Source organism: Seriola aureovittata, chromosome 1 (assembly GCF_021018895.1).
Source record: "Seriola aureovittata isolate HTS-2021-v1 ecotype China chromosome 1, ASM2101889v1, whole genome shotgun sequence".
NCBI classification, from domain to species: domain Eukaryota; kingdom Metazoa; phylum Chordata; class Actinopteri; order Carangiformes; family Carangidae; genus Seriola; species Seriola aureovittata.
The window spans coordinates 29,123,050-29,141,273 of NC_079364.1; the positions used below are offsets into that span (position 1 = coordinate 29,123,050).

Genomic DNA, 18,224 nt, shown 5'->3' on the forward strand with positions numbered 1-18,224 from the left:
TTCAGTATTTGAATACTGTTATGTGAAAGGACTGAACTATAATAATGTAAGCTGGCAGGAACACTACAGACTCTTATAGGAATGAAGGACACCTTGTGGCTGTGTTGGACATAATACATTTCAATTGCTATGTAAATAGTTTCCATTGTTTAAGATGTGCTTTTACAAACAATTGACATTTTGAAACCAATGCATATGGTTACATGCTTTAAGTGCTGTTGGATATCTTGTTAGAATATCTTAATCTGGCTAATTTTTGCATGTGGCTGATATCTCCAGTTCAGTTTTCAACAAGTTTATATCACATCATAAAAAGTAAGTTTACAGTGCTGCAGGTTCCCTCAATAACAATGAATAAATGGTTTACATTTAGAGTTAGATTTGGCAGACGCTTTTAGATGTGCAGTGAGGAACAACACTCAAGCTTCAGCACAGTGGGAGACCTTGGACAAACTGCAAAAGGAGATCAGGTAAAGAAGTACACACCAAGTACTAGGTATGTTCGGGTGTTGAGAGAAGAGATGCATATTCAACAGATTCTTGAAGATAGAGAAGAACATCTCTGTTCTGATAGCTGGTGCATAGAAGCTTGTTCCACCAAACCACAAACAAGGACGTTCCAGACTGAGATCGCCTTGTGTGTTGAGTTCAAGTCCAGTTCTATTAGATGGGTGCAGACCCAGAAGTCTCTCTGTAGACCAGCATTACTGACTTGAATTTGATTCGGGAGGTCATGGGTAGTCAGGGGAGGTCAATGAGCAGTGAAGTGACCAATGTGCTTTTAGGTTGATTGAAAACCAGACGCACTGCCGCATTCTGCATCATCTGTAAAGGTTTCACTGATGCGTGATGGAGAACAGGCCAGTCAAATCAGACCAGAGCAGTATTGTTATTCTAGTTCAATAATATTTCTTTGTACTCCTGTCTGTACGGTGTGTATATTGTCTACCTTAATATTCTTGTTAGGATTAGAAATTTTCGTGGGTTTACAGTTTCAATTCTTAGTGTGAATCATTAAAAAGTCATCAACAGTTGATAGAACATTTTTGGTAATCGCTCAAAGACCAACATGAACATGACCAAACCACTACAGAAGAACATGTAAATATCCTTCATTCCAGTTCATGTGACTGCAGCAGAGAAGAGAAAGATTAAACTGAGGCTCAGTATTGTTGTATTCATGAAGTGCTCGGCCACCTCCAGGAAGTAACAAGAAGCTACAGCTGCTTCTGAACATTCATCCAACCTGAGGAAGATGAAGGAGGGGCACAATCAGAGAGAGTGTGCTGTTTGGAAGAAGCATTCACCCTCCATCAAAGGGAAACCTAAATATAAAGCTCCCTCTGAAACATCTGAAAGCTACCCCCAAAAAGTGGAAACAGCAGACTAAGCCCAAAGGGCTCTTCAACCATACTCAGTAAATTGGCTCCTGATAAGATATTCTTTATTATCCCCCAGCATCACTGCATCACAGAGCAGTGATCCACACAGTTTCTGAGGCCGACCACACAACTCAAAGAGCCTTTATGCTCCATGCCAGCACATGCCACTGCCTCACAAAGGTAATATGACTTACCTTTGTGACTGGGTGCAAACCCTGACAAACTGTTATGCGGGTATGTTGACTTGTAATCTCTGAACAGGAGAGTGTGAGCACCTGAAGATGGAGGTGGATGAAGCAAAAACATTTTTGAGACTGAGTCAACAATCCTCATCCTCCAATCTACCTGTACACCATAAACCACCAAACAAACAGATGACAAACCTCTACATTATGCGATGCAGCCGCGAGGTGTGAGACGTGCATGGTGTGCCTGCTCTAACCCATTCACATGGGTGCCGAAGTGAAAACCAAGACATTCAACCACCAACACGCACACGGCACACCTTCATCTGTTCACCAGTTCAACTGTTAAACACAAGGTGCCAGCAGCTCTGACAGATTTGGCCGCCAGCAAGTGTCACAAGGTCAGTAATACAAGGTTTTTTGTCTGGTAGCTGTCGCGTATGATAGTAACCCCTGGGATAAACAGAGCAGAAAGGTGTGTGTTTGCAGCAGAGGGTTGCTCAGTCTTCCACTCCTATGAAGTCTTGTGCGTAAACACACGCTCCGAGCGTTGTGCGTGCACAACTGTGTAAAAAGCAGGGCCTAAAAACAGGGCTGGGGCACCGAGGTGAAGCAAGTCACTGCAATGTGTTTCAAGAGTGAGTCAAATGGGGGGGGGGGGGCTCGAAAAGGTTGAAAACGATTACTCTAAATAAACGGTTAACTTGTAACTTGACCTATTGGACTTTTTCTTTAGTCATGTCACTATGTTACCAGATTTCATCAACCTCTTATAAACCAGAATATTGATAAACTGTTTTCATATAGTTTTGAAATCAATTTGTAAAATATATATCCTATCATGACTTTTTGGCAGTTATTCTTGTAACCCCCTGCTGTGTGTGAAAACAGTCAGATGCTGATTTACCGTGGAAAAAGGGCGATTATCGACTCTTAGTTTTTGCAGACCCAAGAACCAATTGCCATGTCACACCTTCAAGAAGAAGTTAAAATATGTAGATACATAAACTGTGTAGAAAATGACATTCCTATTGTGAATAGTGAAAACTGGTCACAGATGTCTAAACATAAAATCATTACCCACGACAGTGACAACAATAAAATGGGCGATCGCTGGTAGATTTTTGGATCCAATACCAACAGGATGAGAGAAAAACATAACCAGGGGTTTTCATTTGGATGAAGGCAAACAAACAACACTGTCTGGCCCTCTAGTAGCTGTGTTGAAGACACCTTTAAATAGAAACCACAGCTCCACTGTTAGGAATGCAGTAAAACCTTGTCAAATTGATTTAACCTGGCTGGAATCTGTCACTTTACCATACACAGCTGTTAATACACCCACACTGTTTCCATGACTCTTTGAAGTATGTTTACTTTCTACACTGATCTGATGGTTTTCAGGAAAAGGCCTCGTGGGAGATAATGAGAACCAAAGAAAGATCTCGCTGCTGCTGAACACGTGCTCTGTAGTTTTCTGCCATGTCCAAGTGAAGCAGTAAATTTTACTGTGTAAAGCCAGAGAGCGTGTGAGAGAACTTTAAGCAGGAAGGACAAGACCACAGACCACATGTGACCATCAAAACAAACATAAACACACAGTGATGTTTAGTTAAAGACAAGAATGCACTGGCTATGTGATACCTATTACATCCTTCCGTCTGTCAAGGTCACCATAGAGGACCATTGTAGCCACATGAATGCACAAACATGTTCACATATAGAGTGTATGGGCGTGTGCTCTGCTCTGCCCATCTGTCTCAGGATGCTGACAATTTGGCATGAGATTAAGTGTGTGTGCGTGTGTGTGTGTGTGTGTGTGTGTGTGTGTGTGTGTGTGTGTGTGTGTACATGAGCTTGTCCCTATACACACAACACACTGTGTCACATGCTTGTTCTCACCTGCTCTCTGGAGCCCGAGACATTTTTTTAAGATCGACATTCATTCAGAGGGATCTTAAGGCAAAAAAATGTTCTGTAGATCAGATTTTCAAGTTGGAATTTCATATTTGGAACTTATTTTAGGGTCACGACCTGTGCTTCTTCACAAAGGCTGTTCCAATAAAAACATAATGTCAAGACGCCGAGTTCTGAAATGAGGTGATCATGTGACAATAACGTCTTAATGCCTGAAACCGATACAAGAAAAAGATCCCATACCGCTCACTGTGCCTGTCCAGTTTCCAAGCACTTCTCTCTTTACATGATCCATCTGTGGTCACAAGAATATCCTGGGCTCTGTGACCTTTGACCTTTTAAACATCATTCTGGTTGCTCACACTTATCAAGTTACTTGATAACTCTGTAAGTACTGTACATTTTGTCCGCAGATACAGCGCTGTATAGTATAATTTCCTCTTCTTCACTCTGTTATCTTAGTTTTATATTAGAATAAAAACGGAATATTATCAGAACTATGTTGAACTCTCTGACACTGTCATGGACACTGACACAGATCCACATTCGACAACAAACACTGAATGAAAGGATTACTACCCATGCGAGAACTGCCTTTTGTAGTTAGTTGTGACTGTATACACAATTATATAAGTCTACCTGACAGGCATTGTGATATCAACAGCGGTTCTTGTGACACCAGCTGAATTAATTTTCTCAGGGTCACTCACTAGATGATATGTCTTTAATTTGACACTGAAGGCATTACTGTGTAAGTGTAGTTGAAATTTAAGTCTTTCTGGACCTAAACAGTGTTGCAACTTGCATTACATTATATACAATAATCACATCTAATACAATAAACAATAAAGTGAACATATAGTAGACTATGCTAAAAGAAAGAGAATGCTATTTTTGGCTAGATCTCATCAGACGGGCCAAACCCTATAAACGGGTCTGTCGCTGACTGACTGACATGGTTACATGTGATAAGGTTACAACATTGTTTGGCCCACCAAGTGCTGGAGTTGATCGTTGCTCTTCCAAAATGATTTGGCATGAATCAGCAGTGTTGCCAACTTAGTGTCTTTGCACTAAGTGTCTTTAGCAACTTCTTTTCAAAAAGCATCTAGCGATAAATCTAGCGACCTTACCCTTGGATAAAAAGTAGTTAACCTTACCTACTCTCTGTAGAAGAGAGTCGCTAGTATTGCTCTGCAAGTTCGAGGTCAGGCTCTGTTTTAACAGTCCAAGTTGCATTTAGTGCATGTCTATATCTACGTTTGCTAATTTATCAGCAGAAAAATGATTGCTGCGCCAGATGCATGGTTCAAACATATCGTACTTGGTCTCTAAATTAATCTTGAGCATAACATAAACCAATCAGAGTGCAGCTCCCATTCTCTTTAAAAGCACAAAACACATTAGACATCTTTTATGTCTTATTATAAGAATGCTTCTCTGCAGAGTCTCATTTATGTCCAAGACATCTGTGATGTCATAAATGAGACTCTGCAGAGAAGCATTCTCATAATAGACCATAAAGCTTTATTAGCTACTTTTTAACCAAGGCTAAAGTCGATAGATTTATTGCTAGATGCTTTTTTGAAAAGATATGTGAGGTTTTAAACTCCAATTGCAATGACTGTGCACCCTATACATTGCTTGAGTGTCACAGAGTTGTGCACCTTGCTGTCTACATATCAATTTTACAGTTCGAAAAATCCGTCTCATGAATTCATTGCTCTGTTGAACGTAAACATTCTGCAGTCCTCCAAACTCAGCTTGAGCCAGCATTATCTCTGTTTGCATTAGACAGAATTCACTGGTGTATCTTTCTGATGACATTAATACAGGATAGTTCTGTATCAGCTGCTTCAAGGGCTAGTATTATCCTTCAGAAACAGTCCTGTTTCCATGGATAAAGAGAGTTGAGAGAACTTGAGGATGAGCTGGCAAAGTTGTGACAAAGTTTGCTTTTAAAATACCTTCTCTAGAACTCAAAATATTTCATTTTACTTGTAAATGTAAAAGAAAATCTGGAAATCTAAAGAACTATATGCAATTAGATTGTTGTAGATGATTCTCTGAACAGTAGCCTGTAGCAAAAAGGTGACATAATTTATAAACAGATGATTCTCGGTTTTTTTTTTCACATCAAAGACCCCTAAACCGGCACAAATTAGATCATGGACCCCATCTTAATTGTTTTATTACAGAAAGTGTTTGAAACCCACGACCAAGATAGTCATAAATTCTTTCACTGTGTTGAAATTTCAGTGAAAATAAATGATGCCCCCTTTTTGCTGGAAAACCCCCACCCCCTCAAGGACCCCTTGGGGTTCCCCGGACTCCACTTTGAGAACCACTGCTGTAGATCATTGTGTCACACCAAGATGTCCAGTATATCTGTATCATCTGTTGTTATGATGTTCGGTTCCTTGGTGAGGGGCTAGGCAAACCAACTAACACGTCTCCAGGTTAGGAATTGAATTTTCAGAGATAAAACTCATCATGATAGATATTTTTTTTAAAAAGAAAGAAATAAAGTTGGCAAAGAAGTCAAACTTATTTACAGTGGACAGTCATACAGATGAATCTTAGCCAAGTGACCTCTGTCTATTTTTCATATAGGCTAGACCAGATAGAAGTGTGTCATAAGAAATCAACACCATGACATTTTTCAAAGGCTAATAACATCTTTACAGGTCACTGAAGGATATGAAATTTATATTTTTTTTAACTGATTAATAGCAGTCATCAGGTGCACATTTCCACAGACTTGCACCCTGGCCTCTGATAGCTAAATCTATTTGACATTTACCCCCTGCTGATTTTTGTTTGGTGGTCTACTGTGTGTCTCTGCGTGCGTGTGGCCATGTGACAGGCGGTCCAGAGTTGTCCAGCCTCCTTTTTTCACTCCCTTGCAGTTGCATGGATCGTATTACTGGCTGCTCTCCCCGCACCGCTGAGCCCACCGGCTCTGCGCCAATCACAGCCTGCCTTTACCTACGCGCACATGCATGCACGAACTCACAGACACAGACCCTGACATAAACACACACACGCGTGCGCGCACATACTGGGATCCACTGCTCCGATTCTCCACAGCTTTCACATGCGTCCCCACCGACTCCGCGTAGCGCTGGCTGCGCCAAGGTGAGCATGGTCGTACCGATACCTTCTGAACGTCTCACCGCCTGACTGACCCAGAGTCGGGGACAGAGAGAGAGAGAGAGAGAGAGAGAGCGAGAGAGAGAGAGCGAGAGAGAGAGAGAGTGAGAGAGAAAGAGAGAGAGGGAAAGACCATCTTTCCTCTCTCACAACCCATCTTCCCTTCGCTCGGAGGAGACCGCAGCGCAAGCCGTTTGTTTCGGCATCATTCTTTTATTCACCCCCTCTCCTCCTCCTGTTCTCGCTGCACCCCCTCCCTGTTATTGCCGGCCGCCCGGTTTGAAGGAGGAACCGGGGAGCCCGGTCGTGATTTTGTGGAAATACATTTTTGCATTTTTTCTGCTGGGTGTTGGTAGCGCGCAGTTGGTGCGCGCTTCTGTAAATTCCGGTGAATGGTGGATTTGGCAAACATGGAGACCGTGGAGAAGGAATGCGGGGCCCTCGGGGGTCTATTCCAGGCGATTGTCAACGACATGAAGGTAAATAAAAGTCTTTTTCTTTTACGTTTCCGTGATCATGGTTACACACATGTGCTGCTTCCCTGAGATTAACCCTACAGACCAGTCATAATGGAGCTGGTGTCTCGGGCTGAAGTGTACGTTTAAATGTGTGGATAGGCTACTAATAAGCTGAGGTTCATTTTGGTTATATGTGACAGATAGCATTGTTTTACTGACAGTGATGCAGCGGCCCGCTGGGTTGTTGGTGCGACACCAACCCCCTCCACCACCACCACCACCACCACCACCTTGCATTGCCTGCAAATGCATCCATTGTCGGACACACTGAACACTAGATTTATCTCCTTTCCTCCGCAAAAACAGCCACCACACCCGCGAAACTCCCATTCCGCTGTTTTCCCTCAGGTTTATTAACGCGTCTGGCAAAATATTGCGATGATGCGCACATAATGTAGATTGTGGGAATGAATAGCTTCCGTTAGAGCACTGGGGTTACCTATAAAAGCCCTGCATGAGCGGTTGGTGCCAGGAAGTCCATTTATCTCGATGTGTTTATGGGGCAAATTGAGATCTCAGAGAGGCCTCAAAAAATTGAGATTGGTGTCCGATAATGTACCTATACCTCGGGCAGGCAACAATACCTTTGACACATTCCGTTACATACACGTGTGGCCCTGGGTGGATGACTGCTTGAGATGCTTCATCATCATCATCCTCACCATCACCATCGTCAGTTAAGCCAAAGTCTGTCGACCACTAACCACTGCATATTCACCCTCGCTGTGTCGTTCTCGCCTCTTTTCCGTGGCGACTGTGCGTCTCCATGAGAGTGCAGCGTCATTGATTTTCTGTCAGGCTGATCTGGCAGGAAAACATGAAGGCGTGAGAACCCGCGCAGCCGTCAGACACCCAACCTTCTTGCATCTATGCCTTTTCAGTCTTGTCTGTCTGTCTCTCTGTCTGTCTGTTTTCCTCTACCCGCCTGTCTGTCAGTCAGTGATTCTGCAGCTTGATGGCCACAGCATGGCACCAAACAGCGGCGACCGCCAGGATTCACAGTGGTTCAGTACCCACTGAACTGCTAACTGCTGCTGCTGTAAGATGCTGTGGATGAAAGTGTCCATCAAATGGTTCATGATACAGAAACAGTCTCTGTCAATATGTCTGCCTGCCAGACGCCCATGCAGCTCTGCCTCCCATGCATGATGCATGTCTTCTCTTTGTCCCTAGAGTTTTAAATATTGTTGTTTGCTCATGCCTACATCATTGACAGGGGTTCTGCATGAGATTTCTATAAATCTGCTGTCCATTAGAGATGAAATGTAGACATACATTCTTTTTAAAGATGATGCTTTTCCCTTCCACATTTTATTTCCACTAGTGGGACCCCCATTGCAGAGGTCACAGCCAATGCTACACTCCTACTGTGCACTGAGGAGAGATTATTGGCTTTCTGTTGTGTTAGTGAGACATGTGGGAGTAGGAGAAAGGGATTCACATAAGTCTGATCCTGGATACTAAGCACATGATACACAGAACAAAAGACTAGTTCTAATAGTAAATATACTGTAGAATATAGAAATATATGAATTAATTCAATTTCAATACAATAGTTCAGCATTTGCACACTATGCAATTGTTGATTAACTAAATAAAAAATATCTAAAGAGGAACGAACATTGACTGGAGCATTGTGGGCAATTTAAAGCATTATTCCAGTGATTTAAAAGTAAATTTGTGGGACTGATTGCAGCAGATTTTTCAAAAATAAAGGTAAAAATTGAAGCAGCAGATGCAGAAATATCCTGAGATGGTGTCCCTAGTGTGGGTCAAGATCTAAAAGCACTGGATCCTACATTTCCCATAATGCATGAGAGCACACGGCTCATTCGTTTGTATTTGGTAAACATGGAGGAGAGTCTGCTGAGAGCTGTGTAATGGGATGCACCCGCTATGCAGATCATAAACCAAGGAGGTTTGGAGGGTTCTGCGCTAATGGGAAATCATTATTCTGCCAAATACAACCATTTTGAGATGATAACAGACCTGTGAAAATTTTCGTCCCTCTGAAAAACCATTCGGGCTGGTTGCATAGCAACATCAGCACCTATGACACAGCATCTGTACCGCTCCTTATTAGAGTTGGAGGATCACAGGATGGTGAGTGAGTGGTACACAGAGGTACTGCGGTACTGCAAGATGTCAAAATCAAATCAGCTCGTTTTTTAAAAAGGTGTTTGTTGCAGTTCATTTTACTTTTGGGACAGTAAATTACATCTCAAGTGCTTCTCGTCAAATGACCCCATAACCTACAATAATGGTCTTAAAGTCGAGTAACATGGTGTCACATTAGGTGGGTGGGCAATCATATGTAAATCTTTTTGAGTAGAACTCTAATCCTGCATCCTATTTCCGCTCTGGTTTTTATTGTGAACGTCCGGACTGGAAGTTGTGATTTGTATTTCTCTGGCACTTTGGTGCTTGTTTTGGATGTTTGTCTGCTCGCCGCTGTTCTTCACCCACAAGGCTGTTTTCTGCTTACAAATCGTGTCGCACTTTTTGCTTAATTCATATAGAGTATTTGTTTGGACAGTGCATATTTATTTATGAGGTGGTATGTATAAGTATTTTAATTTGAGCTAACCAGGTAGACAAGGCTTGTCCCTCTTCATGTTTTCCTTCCAGCAGGCAGGTCTCTCGTCCTGTGGACAGACAGAGGTTCTTGTTCTCCTCAGGCGGAGAACTGGTACATGTGCCGCCACACCAAACTCACCTTTTAATGACGCTATCTGTATGATTAATCTCAAAAGTCGATCATACGCCAAAGTAACTTTGCCCGTGATATAAGATCATCAGACCGACCTGTCACATTGTAGTCTTAAGAAAGCTGTGGTTTCAGCTGAGTCTTTGACTTTCCCAGAAATGGCTGTGAGCATAGTCATGTCCAGGCCTATACGTTTCATGAGCAACATGGTCAAGGACAATATCAGCAAAACCTCAAGAGTGAGTTTCTAACAATTTGTTAGAAACATTTATCTCTCTTAGGTCTCTGATGTTCAAACACAAACACACAGTACAGAATGAAACGGAGCGATCAGCGTTCAAAGAATACCACTTTAAAGACTTCTCCCCGCTCATCCTTCTCTTACACTGTCTCTGTATTCATCTATTATTCATCTGGGTTCTAATGGTCCTCCTGTTTATGTTATCCAGCTCACTCTGAAATATATGGGTCACTACAACCTGGACCAAAAAAAAAAAAAAAAAAAGATTGCCCCAGTCTGGAGTGGATGAATTCCTCAGTCCCCAAGGAGGCAATGAATGAATGTCAGTGAGTGGGTGAGAATCACTGTGTCGTCAGCCCTGGAACTCACTCTGACGGGAAACAATGTGGCTTTAATCAGTGTTTCTAGCTCACTAAAGACGAAGCCATTTGTCAGAAGAAAGAAATGGATTAATAATTTTTCTTCATTGGATCTTGGGAACAGGCTGGTTTTGACAGCTGGGTTTATTAAGTGGATGCAGTCAAACAGTCAGTGCAGAGCAGACATCTTGAAAATCCCAATGCATGATTAGTGCACTTCACACTTTCTGTATAGTTTGGCTGCTGTGTATCAATAACACATCCGGGATGTGACTGTTATTAAGTTATCAAATCAATAGTTTGAGATCATTGATACTGTATACTGTGTATACTTTTGTTCTATTTAATTGCAGGAAGTGACCTTGGGATTTGGGAAATTGTGATCTTTATTTTTCACTGTTTTATAGCAATTTACAGACAAGATGTAAATTAATAGACTGAGAAAAATAATCTACAGGTTAACTCATATGGAAATAGTTTCAGAGTTTCAGCCCTAAAAGTGAATCAAATCAAATCAAATGGCTTTTTGTAAATAGGGCATATTTAAAGACATATTAAAGACATGGTTTTGGAAGCACTCGAAAAACAACACTGACATTCTGTGTCAAGTTTATCCTGACATAGAATAAATGCTAACAGTCATCTATGTCTTAGCCATTAATATCATACCTTTATTTTGTGGCCTAACTGATCTTAAATCTGAAATATTTCCTGAGCATTCAGACGTCTAGAGATGTGCTCTTCTTCTTCCAAACAGCTGACTTCAGTTCCCACAGGAATAATCAATAAACTCTAAAATCAAGACTGTTTTCTTTTCCTGTATGTGGGAGACAGGATAAAATTTGCAGCATTTGAAAATAAAGGATTGCAGAAGCTTTAGCTTTAGTTCCCCTAGTTTGTGGAAAACCTCCGTAAACACTATTATACACATTCATGTTTGCTAATGGGCCTGGTACTTGGCGCTTTTAGGTGTCATGCGTGCTCAGGAGTTCACAACAAGAGCTAAGCTAAATTTTGCTGTATGCCAGCAGCAGCAGATCCACACTGTGATAGAAAGCACTTTTTCTTCCTCTTTCTCTATCATCTTCCTCTTCCTCATCCTGCTCCTCCTCAGGTCCTCCCTTCCTCTTTCTCTTCGCAGCAGATCCTCCGCCCAAGGCAGCCAGTCACCCCTTGTGTGTCTGTGCAAACTGGCAATGGTCTCTTTTGTGTTGCACAGAAATGCACAAAAAAGAGGATGTCTGGTATTTAAAATATACTTTATGTATGAAACCTTTCCATATGCTCATACAGTGTGTTTGTGTGTGTTTGTGTGTGTGTGTGTGTGTGTGTGTGTGTGTGTGTGTGTGGGGGCATTATGTAGTTGTCTGCCAATGTGTAGCCCTGGAGGCTATGTCTCGTTACTTTCTAGTGAATTGCACACACAAAGCAACGCGTGCACACAGGTCACAGAGGGGTAATATGATGAGACGCAGAGGTCATGTTCACGCTCAGCTGGCTATGGACCAGTGGATACTGGTAATATGTTGTTGACAGCAGCAGGAGGACGGAATAAAGAAGAATATGAATGAAAGAAAAAAGGCTAAAGGAAATCGGAGGCACTACGATTATATAAGTTAAAAATCCTTATAGAAGAACAAAAACATGTTTCGACTCAAAGGTTGTGTCCGAAATCACTCTCTCACTATCCAGGGAGTTGTGTATAGAGGACCGTACAGTACAGTGAGCTAATCTGCAAAATGAAAAAACACTTTCAGACACGACTTTTCTCTGCGCCGTTTTTCTTTCTGTCAGCACGAGTGCAATGCATGATGGTATATATTGCTTGGTTAGTGACATTACTTTTCCACGATACATTGAGAACACTAGGGTATAATAATTCTCACTATACATTCGGACAGCACTACAAATATATAGCGGACCATAAAGTCAGTAGTGAGGGATTTCAGACACAGCCAAATGATCTTCATTGGGTATAAAGCACAATTAGATATAGGTGTGCAATTTAAAATACTTTGAAAATGGTCATGTGACAAGGTGACAAGAGACGACATACAAAGCATAACAGTAAAAATGAACAGAAAATAGTGCAATGAAACATTACAGAAGCCTCTGTCTGATGGCAGAAGGGTCATAACTCAAAACAAATCACGAAGAATAAGAATAAGCTAAGGATCTAAATCTTGATAGGAAACCCCCAATAGTAAAAACAAATACAACACAAACACATCGTACAGTATAATCACAGTGTATTGTAGTAATACAGACATGCTCAACAGTATAGTATAGCCACACTACAGTCCTCACCAGCACTTTAAAACAGTATATCAACAGATACACTATATATATCAACAGAAGAAGAATATGATTTCTTTGTCCCTGAGGAAACAGGAGAGAAATCCAAAGTCTCTTTAGTCTGTTTTCAACATTTAGTTCTGTTCCGTCCTCTGTATACCATCAGGGCAGGACTTTTTTTTTTTGCTTGGATCTAAATCGCTGCATAAAATATCAAAAGACGCATTGATATAGGCTGTAGTTAATAGATGCACATGAAATATGCGATGATTTAATTCAGATGTTGAAATACAATTTTTCATGTTTTTGTTGCCCACTAATACATTTTTGCAACAAAACACTAATCACAGAGATAACTGGACTACAATAGCACTGGTGCATGTCTTTGACACAGAGATCATGAGCAGCTTCCTTATTACCTTACTCCAGTGTCATCCTCATAAGATGTGCACTTTTTATAGCATAGCATTAAATAGTGGTTGTTGTTGTAGTTTATGTGGGCTAAAAAATCATATCCATATTTTCCATTTTAAGTTGGAATACACACCAGACAGTCAAAACACATCCTCGCCAGATTTTACCAAGGGCTTTCAGTGATTAATTTGTTTTGACTATTAAAGAAAAAAAGATCATAGACAGATAGATTGACAAGAAATGATATTTATACAGTAAAACATTTGCTGTTTGAATCTTCTCTGATGTGATGATTTTCTACATTTCTTGTTATTATAAAGGAGTCAAAAATAACTAATAATAACAAAATATGTACTACAAAAAAGAGAAACAAAAGCAACAAGGAAAAAAAACCAAATATATGGACTGATAAATCAAGCAGGCCATTAGCTCATTGCTGTTGCATTGGAATCAGTGTATGGAGGCGAATTGCAGGACAGAAATGTGGAAACAGTGGTATGAATGTTTTTCATTGATTGATTCACAGCATGCTATAAAACTATGGAACACAAACATTTAAATTGTTCCATGAACAAATATGAGACATAAATTGAGGCTTTATTTTTTCTTTGAAGAAGACGTTTTTTCTTCAGTCGTGCGGAGTCAGATCTCAGAGAAAGATCTTCAGCTCAGTTACGGTGGGTAGCAGGAAGACTGCGGCTTTTTTTTGGCCAGCCACATCTGCTTTGCTTATGTTCTCTGGCCATGACCATACTTCACACCACAGTGTGTGTAGCCTACTATTTTACACACAGGCTCACATGTTTGTGGGTTACTGTTCCTTTAGTTCCACAGTGTTTGTGAGAAAATTGAAAATGTATCTTGAAAAGTATGTATTTAAAAATGATAATAAAAAATAAAAAAATGCATTCAGACACAAACCCAACTGGCAAGGAGCTTTCTTAAAGCTTTCCTAAAGCTCGGCGGCTGGATAAACTCCAACATAGACATGGGCATGGCCAGTGGATATGCAGGTGGTTCTGTTTAAACCACTTCAGGTGTCTGTATACGCAAATATTTTCAAACGTGTGCAGTCAGCATTTTGGTCAGTGGATTGGTCTTGCAGCCATCAACAGATGATGGAAATTTTGTTACAATGACACCAAGAGTGTTATTTACAATCATAGACTGTAAATAAAGATGGACTTGGCACCCATATGTTTCTGAAGATTGGTTTTGAAGCTCAAAGTGGGCTGCTCTACCCTCGCCAACTTGGCAGTGCCTGATTCTAACTCCCGGCTAATCCAAAAATGGGCAAAGAGGTGGGGCGTGTGTGCAGCCGAGACTTTGGTGCATGCCAGTTTAATAACTGTGGCTAGCTTACACTCCTGATAGCGTCGTTCATTTTTCAGCCCTGGAGGTTGTCTACAACTCAAACACACCTGTGTTTGGGCAGTTTTACCAAATCTTCCTTGCAGATCCTCACAAACCCTGTCAGACAGTGTCATATACAACATATACAATTAATGATTATCTTTATTATCGATTAACCACACAATTGCTTTCTCAATGAGTTGAAATTTGGTCAATTGATTATTTGGACTCTGCAAGGTATTGCCATCTGAGCGTCTCTCTTGTTTTCCTGGCTCCACCCTGCTGCCACCATACCTCATAGAGGTAGCAACTATCTTTTATAGATATACTATAGCACCTGGCATTCACTATGAAAAAGGCTCAACAAAATACTCAATAGACTCAATACACACTGTATAATACAGTGAAAGCCTTCGTTTATGAACTGATGAATGAAAGAATGTTGAATCTGTATGTTTTTCTATAACTGGAAGAAAATCTAATCAACACCGGGGAAGGAAATCAGGGGAGTTCGATGGACACCAGGCTCTGAGGCTTCTCTTCCACCTCATTAAAGTAGTAAACTGGAAAAACAACAACATCAGCAAACCAGGAGAAGTGGAAGTAAACTGGTCCGGATCCTCACAGAGACTGCCCATTGTTGTCCCTCCCTCTAAAAGCCTGTGACAATTATGTCCTATGACTCTGGGCCATGCTGCAGAACTGAAGATGCTCTGTAGAAGCGTATCATTAGTCCAATCTGTAATGTGTTTGTGTCTGTGTGGTCCGGAGGACTTCCCACCACAGCGCTGTTGTTAAAAAACAGAGGCCCAGGATGCGTGTCAATAATAGAGACAGCTCTCATCCTCGTGAGTGCTGTTTGTCCATGAGGCCTTGATTTCATCTTCCAAAGTGAGCGGCGGCAGAAGCTTGGTGAACACGTGACTTCTTACATGGCTAGTTTGCAAGCTAACCAGGGACATGGTAACTAGCTGATAAAATACTACAACTAGCCAGATGCAGCTACTCTGGTTATATAAACCTGAGTGATGTGTTACAGCTTATATAATAACTTTTTCTATGATAGCTTTTATACACCAAAATTTAACCCAATGGAAAAACTCTGCATCAACTTACATCACCCCTCTTAGCAATTACATTATTATTGCAGCAACATCCTCTGAAATGACATGATTATAGTCAGTCAGACATTTTCTGCTTCAATGTTGTGGTTTTGAGCTTTCAGGGTTTATATTCCTTAAATCACTGGTTCTCAATTTGTGTCAGTTTAGGGGTCTCTGATGTGAAAAAGTTTGATAATCATTGCCTCAAACATCCGTGTATCTCAAGAATTTCCTCAGAAAATTCATTTTGAATATGAAAGTTGGATTAAAAAGGTGGAAGACAAGCTGAAGAATCAACCAGTCTCTTTGCAGAGAAGCTGATTCTTGAAGTCACAGAGGAAGAAGTTGACGGCAGGTTTTGTTTGTCTTGATGCTTAAGGAAAATTACCCTCATTGACATGCATGGTTTTGTTTTTAAAGGATTCAGATGATTATGACATTGAAACCTGTAAACCACACAAAAACACTCACTTCACTTCTTAAGTAAAAGGTGCCAGTGTGCCAGCAGAATCACAGGACACGTAAAGGAGCATCTCCCTCGTTAGAGCTCGTTAAAATCTCTGAGGTCGTTAGGGCCCTGGGGCTCGTTAGGGCCGGTAGAGATGAATGGAGAGGACTGGTCGTGGGAGGCATGGAGGCTGCTGGGAGCCAGCCAAGACAGCCTCTCTCACTGAGCCCTTTGTCAGGCCTGTCAAAGCCTTCTCATCACACTCAGCTGTTCACTGTAAAACACACTGATCATTATGAACAGGCCAGAGACACAGACAGAGAATAACAATGAATGTGGCAAATCAATATTCTCTTGTTCATTTAAAAAAAGAAGCTACTGGAAGAAAAGAAAGTTCTCTTCATGCTCTATATATCACATCTTCATTTCAGAGAGTTGTGTTTGTCTTGGAATTAACTGTATGTGCATATGTGTGTGTGGTGGCTTGCATGATTGTGGTATCAGACTATATATTGAGCACAAGCTAATTTATTAGTGTATGAAAAATAATCTGCCAAAGAACTGCCATACTGTGAACCCAATAAAGCTGCCAAGTTCAGTTGAATGGTTCAGCTGCAGAGAAATTTAGAGTAGAGAAATTACAATGCAGCATCTGCCTTCAGTCATGAAGTAGCTCCGCCCCTCCTGTCAATACGCCTCTACACCTATGCCTGCACAGCCTAAGCAGCAAATACATGCTCCAAGCATGCCCCAAGCCCCGCCCACCTGGACCCACCATCCAACCTCGCAGGATTTGGTTTACCTGAAATCTGCTATATTTTTATGCAAGTGCTCATAAAACAGTCAGCCAATCAGAAGAGAGGCTCAGAGCCTCCTCTCTTCTGATTTGCTCACTGACCTGTTGTTACTAGAGCTCCAGAGAGAAGCCTGAGAGAGGAGATGTAAAACTACACTGAGATGGTTTTTGGCTCTTAAAAACACTAATATATATCATGGATCAACACTTTAAATAAAACATAGGAGAAGTGCAGAATATGGGACCTTTGAAGTTGTGTGTCTGGTCATATGACCTATGTCCAATATTAACTCTCCTTGCTCTGTTTTGATCTGCACCAAGCAGATAAATGTTCCACCATGCACACCACCTAGCTACAAACTTGTTGTTGCTGGGCAGGTAGTCAGGTTTAATAGAACTATTTTTGCAGAATAGAGCTGCCTGTGACCTTGTGGTTGATTAAATTGGTGAGACTGAACCACAACACTGAAGCGGCAGGCTGTAAAACCCAAACAAAAAGATGCTAAAATGCTGCATGAAGCCGAGGGGAACCACAGAGCTGGTTGACATTGTGCACAGTGATTTGATCCATTTGTTATATAAAAAAAATGTTAAACAGTGCAGCTTCAATGTCAAGGTCAACAGCAATCCTCCCAAAGCCACAACCACGATTGCAATAGACTCAGATAATGCTGTAGTTAACATTTGTTAATAATCATGTTTCAAACTTGAACCACAGGACACATTTTAATCCGTTTGGGTTTCATCAGGCTCAGCCATCAAAGATATGTCCCTTTGCTCCTTACCTCTGCACACATATCTCTCTAAGTGCTGAGGGTCACAGTAACAGTCGCCGTCACTTAGACTAAGTGGTCTGACGGACGCAACTCCAGCATGCATCGACAGCCCTCTCACACGATTGGAGCAGTGCAGATAATAATGACTTTCAGCCCAGCGAAGGAGAGGAGAGAAACAGCTAAGTGGCATCTTCATAGCTGTAAGAGCCTGGATAACTGATGGCTGCTGGTGAACATACCATCCAATGAAATATAATGATGGCCCCACCTCGCTCTCTTCTTTTATTGGTGTGCTGTCAGCCCCGTGAGTAAATCTCTCTACATTTTGTGGTCCATGCTTGATTGTCTACATTTATCTGTAAAATATTGCTTTGGCCCGAAAGCTTTGTAGAGCTGAAAGGGGAAGTCCACATCAAACTCAGACAGTGGAAACAGTTAATGTTATCTGTGGCTCTAGAGGAGGTTTCTCGAACCTTGACAAAATAACCATCATAATGCCATTAGGGTCATCTCAGCTTGGATATGGAGACTTCTGAATTTGAACAGAAAGACTGTGTTACAAACAGGAGACACAGAA

General features: G+C 41.3%; 1 protein-coding gene across 3 annotated transcripts in view; it reads left to right on the top strand.

Annotated features, from left to right (window-relative positions):
- Nucleotides 1–6,407: 6,407 nt before the first annotated feature.
- Nucleotides 6,408–18,224, top strand: part of mtss1lb (MTSS I-BAR domain containing 2b) — a 75,408-nt gene continuing 63,591 nt past the window's right edge. For all 3 annotated transcript variants that reach the window (XM_056376015.1, XM_056377584.1, XM_056376828.1), the window contains exon 1: nt 6,408–7,116. In XM_056376015.1, the coding sequence (XP_056231990.1) occupies nt 7,030–7,116 (87 nt within the window). In that variant the 5' untranslated portion in view covers nt 6,408–7,029. The remainder of the gene's footprint in view (nt 7,117–18,224) is intronic.